Here is a 17,174-nt window from a genome sequence, read left to right on the forward strand (position 1 = left end):
CCAAAAATATTTGTGTCACAAGTGTAGGTAAACTGTTTGCAGATGAATGTGAAACATTACACCCTTTGGTAGTTTTTATATTCTTATTTCCATCTTATAATCCTGTTTTTTGCTGGTGGTTGGTGGCAGGTTTGGACCTGAGTAACATAGCTGTCCAGTGGGATGTTCTGGTGGGGTTGTTGTTCTGCTTCTTGTTTTTTTTTGCTGTGCACTCACTTGGGAGCAGCAGCAGCAGCATCCCCCACTGTTTTGTGCTGTATGAACACTGTAAAACAATATGGCTGCACAACACAGCTTCCCAAAAAATCTGAACGACAAATTGATCATATCGCTGGTTCTAATTCCAAAAATACTTGAGGCGTTCAAAGCTGAACTGAATCGTTAGGACACGGCTCAGAAATTCGTGATGCACAGTTTAGGATTCGTGAAACTTTTATTCTAAGTGATAAAACACAAAATAATCGACAATAGTTACTCTTTGCTGTTCTTAGAGTAATAACTCGACATAATTGCATGTTTTAGTCACTTTATATCTAATGTCCTCCAGATGGTCCAAAATGCACAGCACTGTTTATTCAGTAACAAACTACACCTAATGTTTTGTTAACGTTTGACCAGGTTTTAATTTCTTGTTTGAGTGCTTGTGATGATTGTTCCCACTTTCTCACTAATCCACATCCATTCATCTCTTTGTCATTTCAGTGCTTTGGAAGTACAGCAATCATTTAAATATAGGTAGGTCCAGCTGGTTATTCCTTCTATTGTCACTAATTGCATATGCTGATATAGTTTTGATAAAATGTCGATCACTAAATAACTGCCTCTGCTTTGATTACTTTTTTTTAACATAGTTTATTGATATGGTATTATCATGCAGAACCGTTTTGTAACAGCATCACATTTAAAACATATCACACGGGTTAATGCATTTTTCCGACAAGGTTTTGAAAATTACTTGTGTGGCATTTTCTTAACTGCTAGTGCTGCAGAAAGGAGGTTGTAATAAAGATTTGGATGCAGTTATGGTCATCTTGTGGCTTATTTGGTTTGGTTTCTTTTTTGAACCTCAGTGGGAAACTAGAAGATCACAAATTTCCCAGTTGTAACACTGCAGTGTGTAGTTATGTAGACAGATTGGTATGCAGTGAGTTTAATGTTTACCCAAACGGTTTCAAAGTTTATGTGATTTTTACCACTTCGTGCAACATAAAATGCCATAAAATACTGAATTAAGGCCTTCAATTTCAGTCTCTGAAACTTCAGATTCTCCTGTCCTTATGTAATAAAACGCAATTATTGGATTTAAGCTGTCCACATTTACAGCTATGTTAAACAGCCTGATCCATCTGGTTATGTCCCTGCAGTTATTGTGGGTGCAATGGGGAAGATAACTTGTGTTAAGTAACAGCGTTCTTTGTTCACATCATAATCTTCTTTTTGCTTAGCTCTTTTTTTTATATATTCACCTGGGTAAATGTTGAATATTTAACCAGTAAAATACGTCACCGCCACACATTCTACCACACAATATAGTGCTTAAAAATGTATAAGAAATAATGTTTTATATCACTTCAGATCGTGTCTTGTATCCCTCACATAAAAGCTTATTCTTTTACTTATCGGCCTCTAATTGTGTGCCTCTCTTTATGTAGACTGTAACGACTGTAATTTGTTTCTTGACAGAATGACACTTCTAACAAATAACAACAAAATTATGTTTCCAAAAATGCATTGGAACGTTACACAAAGTACTATAATGCATTTACTGATGATGTAAGGTGCTGAGTTAAATTGCTTCGTGTGTCTGCTGCTTCCTCAGAACAGAAAAAATCTACGCTGAATAGGAATTTCTCCATTGCCTTCTCCATCATTGGTATGTTCTCCTCCCACGCAGTCAGCAACCTAAGCATCTTCTTCTGTGCTGAAATCACTCCCACTGTAATCAGGTAATCTACACCATTGTCAACATCCATCAGAGTTTTGGGGAATGTGTAAAAGTAGAGAGGTTTGTTTTGTTCCCATTTTATGTAATTTCATTTTGTATTTAACTTTTAAGTTGTTTTTTTTTTTCATTTTAATTTTTTTATTTGCATTCTAAACACTTTGCTGACTTGATGTTTACCGTTTCTAAAGTTATGTTACTGGCTCTACCTCCTGGTGAATCTTTGAATTACAAGATTGAACTGCTTTCAGAAAAACATAATCAAGTCTTCTGCAGATCTCTGTTAAGTATGGTCATTTAAAAGGAGCTCCAATGGAAATGCCTCAAGAGCACCATCTGGTGCTGTGTTTGAGTAATGCCATAAGAGGCAAAAGACTACTTAGAGTTGAGAGTCAGGTGCTGGTGTTTGAAAATATAACAGATCATAAGAATACACACATCAAATAATGTCAGAATCTATTTAACAGCAGTGATTTGGGGGTATACCCAGGGTAGGGCTTGCTTTTATTTCTGGTAGGTGTCAATGTTTGCATCTTGTTTTAAGATATGTATATGAGCATTCTTTAAATAACATTGTTAATATCTTTCTTTGCAGGGGTGGTGGTGTCGGCCTGGTACTGGCCAGTGCCGGCTTTGGCATGCTTACTGCACCAATCATGGACCTCCACAATCAAAAAGGCTACTTCCTTCACCACATCATTTTTGCCTGCTGCACTCTCATTTGCATCATTTGCATTCTTCTCTTGCCTGAGACCCGTAACCAGTCGCTCCCTGAGACCATTGACGATGGTGAGAACTACACTCGTCAGCCACTTCTCCTCCCGAGGAAACCGGGAGAACAGCACCTCTTGCTCCATCAACTAGAGCCCAACAGGGACTACTCCAGAGTGCAAGACACGCCACTGCATGAGACAGCCAACGTTGCATTGTCAACCATGGCCTCCACTGCCTCTTCGGCAATTGATTTGACTGCTTTGGCAACGGGAGATTTGTCTGTTACCAATAATTTGAAGGAAGGACCAGACCTGCTTGAGCCACAGGACCCCAGCGGTCACTCCTCTCCATTTCCACTATCAGCCTCTGCAATGACCCGAGGTAAAGACATCATCATACAAGCTAACAAAGAATGCCTGCTGTCTTCCAGTCCTTTACACAAAGCCCCATGCGCCACAGATCCACTTTTAGCAGATGCAGAAGAACTTTTGGCAGTTCAGGAACCTGCAGACATACTAAAAGAGAATATCCATCTTGAAGTAAATGACACGGCTCCTTCTCCCAAAAGTAAGGATGGCACTGGAACTGCTGCTTTGCATGGCTCTTCACCTCCCATTGTCCCCCAAACATTGCCGGCCTCCTTGCTGATTTGCACAACCCCTGTCATTGAGCCCCGTCCTAGTTCCACACTAGAGTCCCCCAGCCCACTGGAAAATGACATTGATGAGATCATTACAACATCCAAGCCGCTGGTATTTGAGGACGCTCCTGATATTTTAGAAGACCTCCCTCCAACATCAGACCTGGACCGACCCGCCCAACCTTCACCCCCCATTGCCTCACAGTTTGATATTCCCCTTGAGGTAGAAAACATATTTGATTCTGCATGTACTCCTAATATTAGAAACTCACAGCCACCTCATTTAGATCTGGCGTCCTCCAATGGTAAAGATTTCTCTTCTCATTCCTCTACTCCTCCAAGTTTAGTAGATGTGTCACCAAGACACATGTGTGCTCCACCTACTGACTCAGATCCCACACCCTTTGCTGACTTTTCCTCCGTCAGCACCACAGCAAGAAGTCCAACTGTCCTCCCTGTCACAGACATTGTGAATACCTTACATCTAGAATCATCCACAGACATTGTACAAGATTCTGTCGTTTCTCTAGATTTAGATTCTGTACAGTCAAATTCCAATGTGGATGTAGTCCCTGCTGAGGCAGCTCCCATCTCTCTAATGGACAGCACTGTGTCCTCCCCCATAGACTCTGGTGTCATAGCTACCATGGACAGGGAGACTTCCAGCACTGAAAACAACACTGTCAATAGCACAGCGTCGACATGATTATGTGTTGCAGCCAAAAAAATAAAATAAAATAAAATAAAAAAATGTGAAGCTTTATGTGTCCCACCAAGAGGCAGCCACCTACATCCATAAAACAGCATGGAGCTTGGGAGGGTGAGGGGGGAACAAGAACTGCCAAGCCCAGACTTCAGGTACTTTATGAAGACTGTTCCAAACTGGATCTGAGTAGACTTGTCATACACAAGCTGCTTTATGTTCTTCAGTGCTTCTCCAACCTCCCTTGTGTCATCTTGGATTTCGCCAATAACTGAAGACCACACAAGTGAGAGACTGCAGCACTGGCTGGTTTGTAACGATGTAATGTCAACATCTGCTCTTCAGGAACATGACTGGAAATCACCAGCGTATATAGTACTCTTTCTTTTTTTTTTTTTTTTTTTGGAAAATAAATAATTTAATTTAACAACTTTGGGTGAGAGAAAGAGGGGAACACCACTGTCATTTTGAATGCCCATGATTACAGAGATGTCATCAGCTCTGATGAAGAAATAAAAAGCCAACGATAACAATGGATGCCACCAATGCTTTTGCTTAAATAAAATGTTTTTAATTTGCGTCTATGAAAAAGGCCTTACATATGGACAAAGAAAATTGGAATGTTACAAAGTACTTTTGCTATTGTAAATGTAAATGATTTAAATTGGAAACCTTGTTTTATTTATTTCATTTTTTTTTTTTCACCAAATACAAATACCAAATACTGCCCTAACCAAAATGAACATTGATGTAGTGCCAAAACATAAATAGCAGCACAGTGTTTTTCCTGTCTGGGGAAATTTATAGGAGACCTATAAAGAGAATGTGAAGTTGATCTTGTACCATGTTGAATTTTGGATGACTGGGTTTGTTTATGTGCCAACTTCTCTAGAGTTCTCATCTCTAAGGCTGTTTTCCATTCGGGAACCCAACACATTTCTCTTTAACTTCATAATTTTAGATTTCTAATGAGGTTCTTGACCCTAATATATTATGTCTCAGCACATTTAATCTCAGCATAGAAAAGGACAAATATGCCTTTTCACTGCTGTCTAAAAATGACCTTGTTTTTAACCATATGCTGCACCATGAAATCAACAGACAACTATATTCACTTGAAGTAATTCTAGTCGATTTGCTTTCTTTAATGAGACGTTCAAGAGAATTGGGTCTTGAAGGCAAGGGGATTTCAGTGGGACACTGGCTTCTTTCTTGAGGCATCCCTTATGAGATTTACAGAATGCAGATTCATTGGAGTCCATATCATTTTATCGATTGCTATTGTGTTTTTTTTTGTTTTGTGCTTGTTTTTTTTTGTTTGGTTTTTTTGGTTATGAAATGTATTTTTTCTTTGAGGGAAAAAATAACTGCTCTCCCCTTCTCTGGCAACACTCGACAACCAGCCTCTTAGATAAAGCAATCAGAGAAAGGCACAGTTAAAAATAGATGGCACTCCCATCTCAATACGCAAATCCAAAAGTGGTGTAACATCAGTCTTTGTTTCCAACGTCTTCTCAGACTAAATAATGAATACCACTATATGTGTTGTTTTTTTTTTGTTGTTTTTTTTTTGTTAAAGTGAGCAAAAAATGGGTAAAAAAAGCTTTTTTTTTTTTTAGCACATGGTGATTTTTGTGGATAAGGAGCAACTTTGTTTGAGAGTTTTCAGCCAGTGAAAATAATTGTATGCAAATCCTCTTTTTGTTCTAGATATGACCAAGTATGTTAATTAACTCTCAAGCTTGAAACAGTTTTTTATTTAATTTTTTTTCTTCAAAGTATTATTTTCAAAACTCTCCCTGGTGTGCCCTTAATGTACAGAGCTAATCATCCTTATTACAGTATTTGTGGCACCTTAATATGGTGGCACTTTATTTTTGTGCAGTGGCGATAAAGCATGAAATCTATTGTGAAAGTGTAAACAAAACTGTTAAATCTTTGAGGAAAAAAAAAAAAAAAGCAAAGAAAAAAAAAGAGTTGTCCAAAATGTTTGATGCGATTGCCAATCGTTGCTGCATTGATAACCTATAGTGTGCGTGTGTGTATGTGTGTTTTCTAAATCATGTTATGACATTAACATAGTACGTCATTATTTCCTTACATACATTTTCGCACATACACATGCACAACTAACTCTTAAAAAAAAATGCAATACTCTACACAAAGTGACATGTTCCGAATTGACATATTGATTTTGACAAAATGAAACGCTCTTTCTCATGGAAGTACTTTTGCTTCCAAAAGTCCACCTCTGGACTGCAGCCTACTTGACTTAGACACTTGTGTAACAGTTGTAGTACTTTCGTACGTCTTGCTTTTGAAGTTGTAATACTTGTGTACAGGAGGATGTGTGACTGTGGATGTTCTACTGTTTACAACAAGCCTCACGATGACCATTAGTAATAATAACAATAATAGTGCCGTACTGTATACCTTGAAAGACAGACGATGTCTTGTGATCTGAAATGTGATAAAACTCTGTAGATCATTTATCCAGGGATGTGTTAAGGTGTTGTCAGGATTCAATCCATCACTAGACCTATAAAATTCTCTGTTATCATGTGAAAGACCTGTGAAGAGCCTTACACTTTGCTAATTGTTGAAAATGCTACATATCTTTGATTGTTTGAATGATCGATCAAACTCTTAAATCTTTCTAAGATGTATGTTTGATACGAGGAAAACAAAGCTGATTGATTAGGGGTGGTATTTGATTGTTTCATTATTGGTGTAACTAAGATGTTCATGTGGTTCTCTCATTTCAGATGCATATAGTGTATGCCACATGCAATGCTACTACACGTCAAAGCACAAGGAACTGCAACCATTTAAAATAGAGTGGCATACTTAAGAATGAAAGGGAATTTGGATTTGGAACGCAATGTAGGGACTACTAGTCACACATTAACTTTTGCATTACATTTCCGTGTTTGTGAGTGGATGGATGCCTAAGTTGGCTGAGTCTTCAATGTGTGTGTTAGTATTTATCTGGGTGTGCAGCCAAATTAAAGTTTGAATACTTGAAATCTAAATGCAAATCTGGAGTTAAAAATAAAATAAACCATGGTAATCTTCAACACAGCACAACACTGGTACTGTCTCCTCTGACATCTGTTACTTCACTTTCTTCCATGCAGCTATTTCAGTGCAAAGAGGAGAGATTATGTTGCTTTTTTTTTTTAAACATTTTTCACATTTGCATCCAATCCAACTTTTTATTATTAGGTTTTTGGTTTACGTGTAACTTCAAGTGAAATGAAGGCAATGTAGAGCAACGACAGCACCAGCGACTGAGGCTATATGGCTGACATTTATTGTTGGAAAGATAAGTTGAAGGATCACAAATCAAAGGAGTGGTAAATTAATGTTGAATCCAGCTGATTAGTCTCCAGGGGGATTAAGTACCCAATGCACACATTTCAGGTTTTGCTTCTCTCAGTTGAGCGACTCAAAATCTCTTTGTTGGGAGATTCAAATGAATGTAAAAAAAAAACAACCTTGGATTGTACATTTTTAAGTATCACTTGTCTGATTTCATTTTATTTTAACAGACATAATGCACTTGTACATAAGCCATACATGTTGAATTAAACCACTATTTATTGATGAAATCTGAGCATTTGTTTCATGTTTTTTCTTTAATTTTTTTTAAGATAAGCACACTAGATTATTTTGCTTTGAAGTAATCCATTTCCTCTTCTTTTCACTGAGCTAGAAATATTACATGACCTGCATTTCTCAACCACTCATCAAAATGGGTAAGACACAAAAACATTCAAGTAAAGCAGAAGTGTGTTGATCTCCATAATTAAATTATGTCATGAAACCAGGTTCTTGCCGAAGCGTTTTCATAGAATGACATTTATCCTGCACAATTACTGAAATACAAAAAATAAAGTTGGAAGAGGAGGAGAGGTGGTGGTGGTGATAACCCAGTCACATAAGTGTGTAACATCCTTAACGTAATATATTTTCCCAAATGAGTTCATTTATTCTATGAACTAATTATTAGCAGTTTATAGAATAAAAGAACAATGTTCATTTTGCTCAAACATACACCTACAAAGAGTCAAAGAAGAGAAACTGATCATTTTGCAGTGATCTCTCAATTATTTCCAGAACTGTACATGATACCAATAGCTGGAATTAATTGCAGTAAAAAGCTGAAGGTGACATTCTTAAGAAGCGGTGTATTCACATGTAACAACTTCAGCTTTCCTGAACAACATGCCATTTAAGATGAAATCTAATTTCTTCGTCAAGAAATTAGATTTTAAACTAATTGCTTCTTGTACATTTATGTTGGAAGATTACAGTTTTGGAGTTTTGCAGTAAAGATGTGCCATACACACGACGAAGCGGTGTGTACCAGTATGCACCATTTAACATCCTTGGTGGACACTTAATGGAAAATCCTTTGTCTTGGTATTGCCATTTCCTTTTTTAACAAGCTTAACTTTTTTTTTTTTTTTTACCAGCATCACAGGCGACTCATACATTGATAACAGCTAGATAACGCACCTCCCCACCCACACCGCCTGACAGAGAACTAGCAACCAACTGAGCTTGCACAGGACAGCCTAAATCGAGCAATAAGCAAAAAAAATTTCCATGCACGGGACAGGGTGATGTCAGGGAGGGATGATGCAGCAGCATCCCCTAGTGCACTGCATCAAGCCGGGGCACTCCTATTGGCTAAGATAGATGCTGCGCCGCGCCTAACGTCATCCGAGCAGCAACGTGTCCGTCTATCTCGCCGGATCGACGCACAGTATAGAAATAAGGGTGATTTTGAGAAATACGCCAGACAGGACAGTGGACGAAGCCTGAATCGAGAAAGCTCTGCCCCCCCACCCCAGCATCCGCAGCTCACCATGAGGGAAATCGTTCACATCCAGGCTGGACAGTGTGGAAATCAGATTGGGGCGAAGGTATTACATTTTTCAACTGTTAGGACTTTTTTTTTTTTTTTTTGATAAGAAGTTCAAGAACGCCACGCGTCTCGCCTTATCAAAATAGACGCATTTGTTTTGTAGCCAAGTAATTAAAACAGAATCTCTATTGAATTTTGGAATTATAGATACTTAAAATTGACAACTATTAATGACATTTGGACCTGTAGGGTGGGGTTCGGTGGCTGCAGCAAAGTACCCCGACCAGCTGAATGTCAATCTGCCGCCCTGCAGATGCGCAGCGCTAAAAGGCCTGACGCACACGCTATATAGTCCATTTCGCGGTATGTTTACTCTCCAAATCCCTAACGGAAAAAAGTATTTGTCTTCATTAGTTTTGGGAGGTGATTAGCGATGAGCACGGCATCGACGCTACCGGCAGTTACCAAGGTGACAGTGACCTGCAGCTGGAGAGGATAAACGTCTACTACAATGAGGCCTCAGGTAACAGAGGGACGTTTGTTGTTAGTGAAATGCTTCTGAATACTTTACAGCAACAACAATCTGTTTCTCATCATCATCATCATCATCATCATCACCGCATGGCCTGACGCTGCACAGATCTCATCTGAATGCCACAACACATTATGTCCACATCACAAGTTTAGCTGCAGGGGAAAATAGGTTGCGCCATGGGTGCAGGAAAAAAAAATAGGACAGTGATCTTGCTAAAATGTCTCTCTGTGTCCCTCCCTCTCCCCCACCCATCCTTTCTTTTTCTCTCTGCAGGGAAAACAGGTGCCTGCAGTGTCTGTATAGCTGACCTCAACACTCTGGCTTGTTTCAGATTTTCTCAAGTATCTGTTGTGGCATGTTGAACTTCATCCCAGTCACACGTTATCTGCTGCTTGTTGCACGCTTCTGTCTGTCTAGCAGAACAACATCAGCGCTTGGGATTTCATTCGTCAGCAGCATGTCTTTTCCAAACTGTGGTCTCATCTGCTACGGCTGAGAGAAGCTTGAGCAACTCTGCTTTTCCATTTCCTATTAGCATGACTACTGATCCTTTTGTTCCAGTGTAGCCTGCTGTCAGTAGCCTCACTGACTACTGTATTTGAACATCTGCATAACAGTATTCTCATGGCTTTTTGATTAGTCAAACAACATTAGAACTTGAGCATTGAGCATAAAAAGAAGGAAAGAATGCATAGGGTATTGCTGATTTTATTTTATTTTTTTCTGGGTGGACTCTGCAAAAATTCAGTTGGTAAGCAGTGCAGCTTGCTGCAGTATTTTGCTCTCTAGAAACGGCCCCAGACCAAGAGGGGGCTAGACAAAAAAAAAAAAAAAAAAAAAAACACTTCAAAAATAGTTCTGGTATGCTTGTGGTTTTAGCAAATGACACTTCAGCAGTTTAATAGATTTTAATTAAATGTGCATTGTTTTGTGAAAAGTGTATTTGCACCCTTATAGATTGCTTATGTGTTTGCTGTGGTGTCACACCCAAAACACCCCTTCCACTGTAAAAGGTATATACGCAGAGCATGTGCTCTCTTCTCTTGCCCTGCTAGATCCAATCTTTTCTGCAATGTTGTGTTACTGGTTGCAGCATACCTGTGGTTACAACAGTTTTACCTATTATTGCAACATTTCTTTAGATAACTTCTAAATAAGATTATTGTTCTTGCTCAGACATCTTTGTCTGATATCAAACATAGCTGATCTGAAATAACAGTGTGATAAAAAAAAGACAAAACATCTTTAAGGGGGGGTAAATCACCCTATGTTATTTTAAACTTTGCCAACATGCAAAATCTTACTAAAGCCTTTTTTTTCTCTTTCTTCTCTCACCTCCCATGTGTTCAAAGGCAGCAAATTTGTGCCACGTGCCATCTTGGTGGACCTGGAACCTGGAACCATGGATTCTGTTCGCTCTGGTCCATTTGGACAGCTCTTCAGACCTGACAACTTTGTCTTTGGTGAGTCAATGTTGAATTCAAATCTTAATCTGGGCAAACTGGAAATAGAACACGTCAAAAACTGCTTCCTTATTCTGTAAAATCTGTGCCGAGTTTCACGAGAGAACACTGCACAGGTGTGTTATTGTCACCGCACCACAAGCACAATATGTCCGCAGCCTCTCTCTGTGGTGCGGAAAATATTGGTCATTGTCAGATTCAGACATCTCTTCTGGTGATTTAGCAGAACACAGGATGCAGTGTGTTGGTTACAAATGAGGCTGCAGGAGCTGAAACAATGAATCACAGATGGGCTTTTCATTTCCCCTTCCTTGGAACTAGACATTCATTACTAACAGTCACCAAAGGATGGATGGAGAACTGCTTATGTACTAAGTACTTTATTAGTCACAATATCAATACACTGCTGGGATTGGTGTGTTTAGGGGAGAGTTAAATCACTTTGATCAGGAATATGCCTGAGTTACCGAAAATGATCAGAATGACACTTTTTGACACTCACTGGCCACTTTATTAGACACACATTGCAAGCAGTAGATTCGATGGATATCAAGTGTAGATTCAAAAAGTTGTAAAATTTTGCTTCAATTTAACTTCATTGCCGTTTCTCTAGATTTGTCAGCTTCCCAGCCATGATTTGCTTCACCACATTCCCATAATGTGGTCCAACTTATTGTGATCTGGTGACTGTGAAGGCCATCGTAGCATTGTGAACTCTCTGTCAGGAAATCAGTTTTGATTGCATAAGCTTTGTGACACGATGCATTATCGTGCTAGAAGTAACCATGCGGAGATGTGTAAATTGCTTTACAGAGACAGACATGATCAGAAGCAATGCTTGGGTAGGCTGTAGCATTTAGACAATGGTCCAACGTGTCCAGAGGAAACAAATTCCCACACCATTTCGTCACCCCCACCAGCCTGAACCACTATTGCAAGGGAGGATTTGTTTGTATATCCTTTTTATGTTGCTTATGCTAAATTCTGATCCTACAATCTGAATGTCACAGCTGATTGAAGACCTATTAGACCAAGCAATGTTTTTTTTTGTTGTTTTTTTCCAATCTGTTACTGTCTCACTCACGCATGGTAAGCCTGTGTGAAATATAGACTCAGTTTCATGCTCTTTGCTAATAGGAGTGGAAGTTGGTGTGGTCCTCGGCTGCCGTAGCCAATCTGCTTCAAAGTATGACAAATGTATTCAGAGATGATATTTCCCATACCTTGGCTGAACTTCAGCAAGGCATGTTCACCAAGTCTAGATGCCTAAATGCATTTGCCGCTATGGGACTAGCTTATTTACTATTCCTATTGACATGCAATTGAACATGTGTACCTAATAAAGAGGCTACATCTCAGTGGGAAAAAGCAAACTAAGAAGAATACCATCCTCTTTGATAAATGTGCCAAAGAAACAAAACATTAAAAAAAATGTTTTTTTTGCAGTAACCATAAACCAAAAACAAGCAAACAGCTTTTTCAGTATAATCACCTTTGACAGGTTTAAAACTTCCATCCATCAATTGTGGGGGGAAGGTGCTATCTCTCAAGCCCTCTTTGGATTAGGGCCAGGGCACACCCTGGTCAGGTCAGCCATCCATCAAAGGGTGACACAGAGATACACAGAAAAAAACAACCTGGCACAAATACACACTTCTAAGGCAAATTAAGAGAGACCGATTATTCAAACAGTCATGTTTTTTGACATGTTTTTGAAACCAGAGTAGCTGGAGAAAACCCACACATGCACAAGTGGAGAACATACAAACTCTATGTAGAAAACTCTAGATTCAAGCCTCGAACCTTTTTGTTGCAAGGCAGTATTGCTTCCACAGTTTAAATCAATTAAATAAAGTCAAAGCAAAATTTGTAAGTCTAAATATTATAAGCTTTTATAAACTAAGGTACTGTATTTTTTTATGCATCTTATCTTTAGAGATTGTAATTTGATTTTTGCAACTTTAAATAGCAAAAATCGGATGCTTAATGATAAATAAGCCACTGTAGGTTTTGTGGTATGTTCATGATCTTTATTTTATTTTGAGGTGTAAAAATGTGGTACTACCAAGTGAAACTAATGCAGCCATTGTGCCGATGTCTCGAACACAGCCGCAGTTCTGCTGCAACCAGTAGCACAACATTGCAGGAAAGATTCTATAAATTAGCGATTCTATAAATGAGCTGCATAACAACAGAGCCAAAACACTTTGTGTTTCACAGTTCACAGTGAAATCCAAACTGCATTTGCTTTTCTATGCAATGTGTTTATCAGCTGTGTTAGGATTCTAATGTTGACATTTGCAGTTTGCGTTTAATTCTGTGTCTCTATAATCCACAGTGTAAATGGATTGAAAATAGTTTCTTTTTGTGTTGGTAATTTGATCATCCAGAGAATGACATTTGTTTTATTCAGTCAGATTGACTTTACAGCTTTTGTGGACAGCGATTTTCAAACCTTGCCGCAGATTGTCAGTTGGATTTAACATCTGGGTTTTGACTGGGCCAATCTAACAAACCATTCCATTGGAGCATTGGCTGTATGTTAATATTATTGTTTTACTGGAAAGTGAACCTCCCCCTGAGCCACAGGTATTTTCCCGCCTCAGACAGGTTTTTCCACTGGACTACATTGTATTTAGCACCATAAATCTTCCTGTCGACTTTAACCATTTCCCCTGTTTGCACAGAAAACCTTTTATTAAGAGAAGGAATAAATCAAGAGCCTGCAAAACTATTTGAGTGCAACAGTGTGGAGAGAGCCGTCTGTGGATCATGCTCATATGTTCAAAATAGTTTGTTGTTAAATTTTATTTCAACAAGAACTCTCTTTAACCTTTTCTACCATGCAGGTCAAAGTGGAGCTGGAAATAACTGGGCCAAAGGTCACTACACGGAGGGAGCTGAGCTAGTGGACTCGGTTCTGGATGTGGTGAGAAAAGAGTCTGAAAACTGTGACTGCCTTCAGGGCTTTCAGCTTACACACTCCTTGGGTGGAGGCACAGGTTCAGGGATGGGCACACTGCTCATCAGCAAAATCCGTGAGGAGTACCCTGACCGGATTATGAACACCTTCAGCGTCATGCCTTCCCCTAAAGTGTCTGACACCGTGGTGGAACCTTACAACGCCACCCTTTCTGTCCACCAGCTTGTGGAAAACACAGATGAAACGTTCAGCATTGACAACGAGGCCCTGTATGACATTTGTTTCCGCACCTTGAAGCTGACTACACCAACCTATGGAGACCTAAACCACCTGGTGTCCGCCACCATGAGTGGGGTGACCACCTGCCTCCGCTTCCCTGGCCAACTCAATGCCGACCTCCGCAAGCTGGCAGTCAACATGGTGCCCTTTCCTCGCTTGCATTTCTTCATGCCAGGCTTCGCACCCCTCACGAGCCGTGGCAGCCAGCAGTACCGTGCCCTTTCTGTGCCAGAGCTCACTCAGCAAATGTTTGATGCCAAGAACATGATGGCAGCGTGCGACCCCCGCCACGGGCGCTACCTAACAGTGGCAGCCATATTTCGCGGGCGGATGTCTATGAAGGAAGTGGATGAGCAGATGCTGAACGTCCAGAACAAGAACAGCAGCTACTTTGTGGAATGGATCCCCAACAATGTCAAGACGGCCGTTTGCGACATTCCCCCTCGTGGCCTCAAGATGTCCGCCACCTTTATCGGGAACAGCACTGCCATCCAAGAGCTCTTCAGGAGACTCTCGGAGCAGTTCACTGCCATGTTCCGTCGCAAGGCCTTCCTTCACTGGTACACTGGAGAGGGAATGGATGAGATGGAGTTCACTGAGGCTGAGAGCAACATGAACGACTTAGTGTCAGAGTATCAGCAGTACCAGGATGCCACCGCTGATGAAATGGGCGAATATGAGGAAGACGAAATAGAAGATGAGGAAGATGTGAGGCACTGATGAGACACTGGCGTTGAACTTGTTATAGAACACATGTAGTGTCCTTAAGATACAGATGTTTAATTTAATGTTGCAGAGTGCAGATTAAAACTAAATGCTTATTCTAAATAATGCTGCTGAAAAACATTGCTATTGCCAAAGCTAATTATTGGTGTTAGGACCTGACAAAACTAAGGGATGATGTATTTTGTTTCCATAACAATGCTTTACTAGTGTAAGAACAAGCACAGACGTTTGCTTAACACAGTTTTGTAACAAACGCTTCATCAAGCATCTATGGTCTACAGTGTACAATAAACGATTCAAATTAAACTTCATGTCATGTTTTCTTTTTCTTTATGAATAAAATGTGTGTGCAAAGGTTTGAACAAATAAATCGAAGCACATTTTTAAAGTATTTTTTCCCATATTTTGTTGCTGTTATAGCTGACAACTGGCGGCATGAAGCCTAAACTAAGGATCTTGAGAAAGAAACTGGATTTTGTAGGTTTGTCCACAGTGTTTTGCTGTTTGCACACATTGTTTTGAGAAATACACTTGCTGTTTCGCAAATGGTGGAAATGATTCAAGAAATGCACCAAAGCTACTGAGAAAACCGGGGTAACACTTTCTTGATTTCTTAATTAATGTCAACTTGTCATAACAAGTGACATTTTGAATAATGTCAACTTCGTATTAAAAGTGTCATAATTTACCGAATGATGCTTCATGACAACAGTCATAAATATTCATGAAGGCTTATTCATGTTCAGGACAGGTGTTATGTCATGTTTATGACAGTGTCATGACAGTCTTATTCAACCCCCTTCAAATAAAGTGTTACCATAACCTGTAACTAGGATACATTATTGGGATAAATAATGGAAACAAGTCAAACAGACGGAGGCATTGTAATGATTTGTCTTATCTTTACAAACTTGTTTTCCTGTCATCCATGTGAATATTGCCACCTATTTAAGCATACCCTAAACAACATGCAATGGTAGAAAGTAAGATTATAAAAAATAACAAGAAGTTGACGTAAAATTTGTACTTTTGTCTTTTGTTTGTACAAGTAATGCTTGCCAGAACCAGGGCAAGCATTACTTGCCCTGGTTTTGATTTGATTTGATTTCCTGAGAAATGATGAACCTCTTTTTTTGTCACACCTATACACACCTTTTAGATTGTGTATAAGCTTGTCATCTCTAGGTAATTTATTACAACCTTCCTGAGAAACACTTGAAACATTCATGCGTCGTTGGAACTCTCCAGAAGTCTGTAGCTCAAACAAAGACAGCTTTTGTGACATCCTGTTGTGTTGCATTACTTTGCAATAAGGTATCAAACTGAATCGTTTGAGCAAGCAGGAAAGAACACAACCATCTCTAACTGTGTCTACTCAACACATCTAGAGAGTAACACTGTGGAGAAAGGGAAATAATCCATGCAAAATTAAATGTGATGAGAGATGAAACGGATATGATCAGTCGGGAATGTAGTAACAAGAGCATGCATAAGGAAACGGAAAAACAGAGAACTGTTTTCGTGCGCCAAGTCACACCCACAGATATGTGGGGAAACTAAGAATATTCTTTCATTTCACTGCTGACGGAAACCAAGTGCTTCAAGATGAATGATGGCCTGAGGAAATAACTTATGGGAAGGTAGAAACATAGATGTGAGGCAGTGCTTATTTACAATAGGCTATGTGTGCTCAAATTCTTTGAGCACACACATAGCAAACCAAGCAACTTTTCGTTTTGGTTTTTCCCTGTGAAGAAGTACTGATAGAAATGATCTTGTTAGTGTTAAATAAATACAGCCTGCCAGAAAAGACCAAAGTATGTACATCTACCAAGGGAATCTGAAGCCAGTTTTCTGATGATATGGCTCTCTGTAAAGCCTAATTCTGAAAAAGAAAAAGACAACAGCTTCTTGGAAGGTCCTTGTTTAGTTTGCTTTTTAATTTGAGACAATCTTTTTTCATCTCAAAACAAAACAGCTTTTTATCTGCTCTAATGAAGTACTGCATTCACTTTGGATAAAGTGTCTTTCAAATGTATGCATATCCTTAAGCTTTTTTTTTTTTTTTTACATTTTGTGACATAATAAGCTACAAACTTCATTGTATTTTATTGGATTTTACTATGCTGGACCAACACAAAAAAAGTGCATAATTTAAAAGAGGAAGAAAAATTTAAATTGTGTTAAAGAATTTTACAAATAAATAAAAAGCCAGTACTTTGCACCTGTAATTCATTTCATGTTAGCCTCTACTAACTTTCCTCTTCTCACTAACTGCATATTCAGACACAAAGGTAGTTCACCTTCTTCTATTTGCAAAATACCGCAAACGTGCACCATTTCCAGATTATGCATTAAATAATCAAATAAGCTTTG

At 39.2% G+C, this 17,174-nt stretch overlaps 2 protein-coding genes across 4 annotated transcripts in view; both read left to right on the top strand.

Moving 5' to 3' along the window:
* Positions 1–7,496, top strand: part of LOC103143004 (solute carrier family 22 member 23-like) — a 36,942-nt gene extending 29,446 nt beyond the window's left edge. The window contains exons 8-10 of one of the 2 annotated variants that reach the window (XM_016674973.1): positions 703–735; positions 1,787–1,946; positions 2,538–7,496. In XM_016674973.1, the coding sequence (XP_016530459.1) occupies positions 703–735; positions 1,787–1,946; positions 2,538–4,002 (1,658 nt within the window). In that variant the 3' untranslated portion in view covers positions 4,003–7,496. The remainder of the gene's footprint in view (positions 1–702; positions 736–1,786; positions 1,947–2,537) is intronic. The other variant, XM_016674972.1, reaches the window with a different exon arrangement.
* A 1,224-nt stretch (positions 7,497–8,720) lies between these two features.
* Positions 8,721–15,109, top strand: LOC103143005 (tubulin beta-2A chain-like). Of its 2 annotated transcripts, XM_007559360.2 has the most exons (5): positions 8,721–8,930; positions 9,287–9,395; positions 9,681–9,689; positions 10,760–10,870; positions 13,720–15,109. In XM_007559360.2, the coding sequence occupies exons 1-5, from the start codon at positions 8,874–8,876 to the stop codon at positions 14,790–14,792; spliced, it is 1,359 nt and encodes a 452-aa protein (XP_007559422.1). In that variant the 5' UTR covers positions 8,721–8,873; the 3' UTR covers positions 14,793–15,109. The 2 variants fall into 2 exon arrangements, with proteins under 2 accessions (XP_007559422.1, XP_007559423.1); XM_007559361.2 differs by lacking the exon at positions 9,681–9,689 and having other exon boundaries at positions 8,722–8,930.
* The last annotated feature ends 2,065 nt before the right edge of the window (positions 15,110–17,174 follow it).

Source organism: Poecilia formosa, unplaced genomic scaffold (assembly GCF_000485575.1).
Source record: "Poecilia formosa unplaced genomic scaffold, Poecilia_formosa-5.1.2 Scaffold104, whole genome shotgun sequence".
Lineage (NCBI taxonomy): Eukaryota > Metazoa > Chordata > Actinopteri > Cyprinodontiformes > Poeciliidae > Poecilia > Poecilia formosa.

What these genes read in the sequence shown, in the direction of transcription:
- LOC103143005 (XM_007559360.2), top strand. Translation starts at nt 8,874, where the DNA reads ATGAGGGAAATCGTTCACATCCAGGCTGGACAGTGTGGAAATCAGATT. An exon ending in GAAATCAGATTGGGGCGAAG is followed by an intron (nt 8,931 to 9,286) that starts GTATTACATTTT and finishes TGTCTTCATTAG; the next exon opens with TTTTGGGAGGTGATTAGCGA. An exon ending in ACCTGACAACTTTGTCTTTG is followed by an intron (nt 10,871 to 13,719) that starts GTGAGTCAATGT and finishes TCTACCATGCAG; the next exon opens with GTCAAAGTGGAGCTGGAAAT.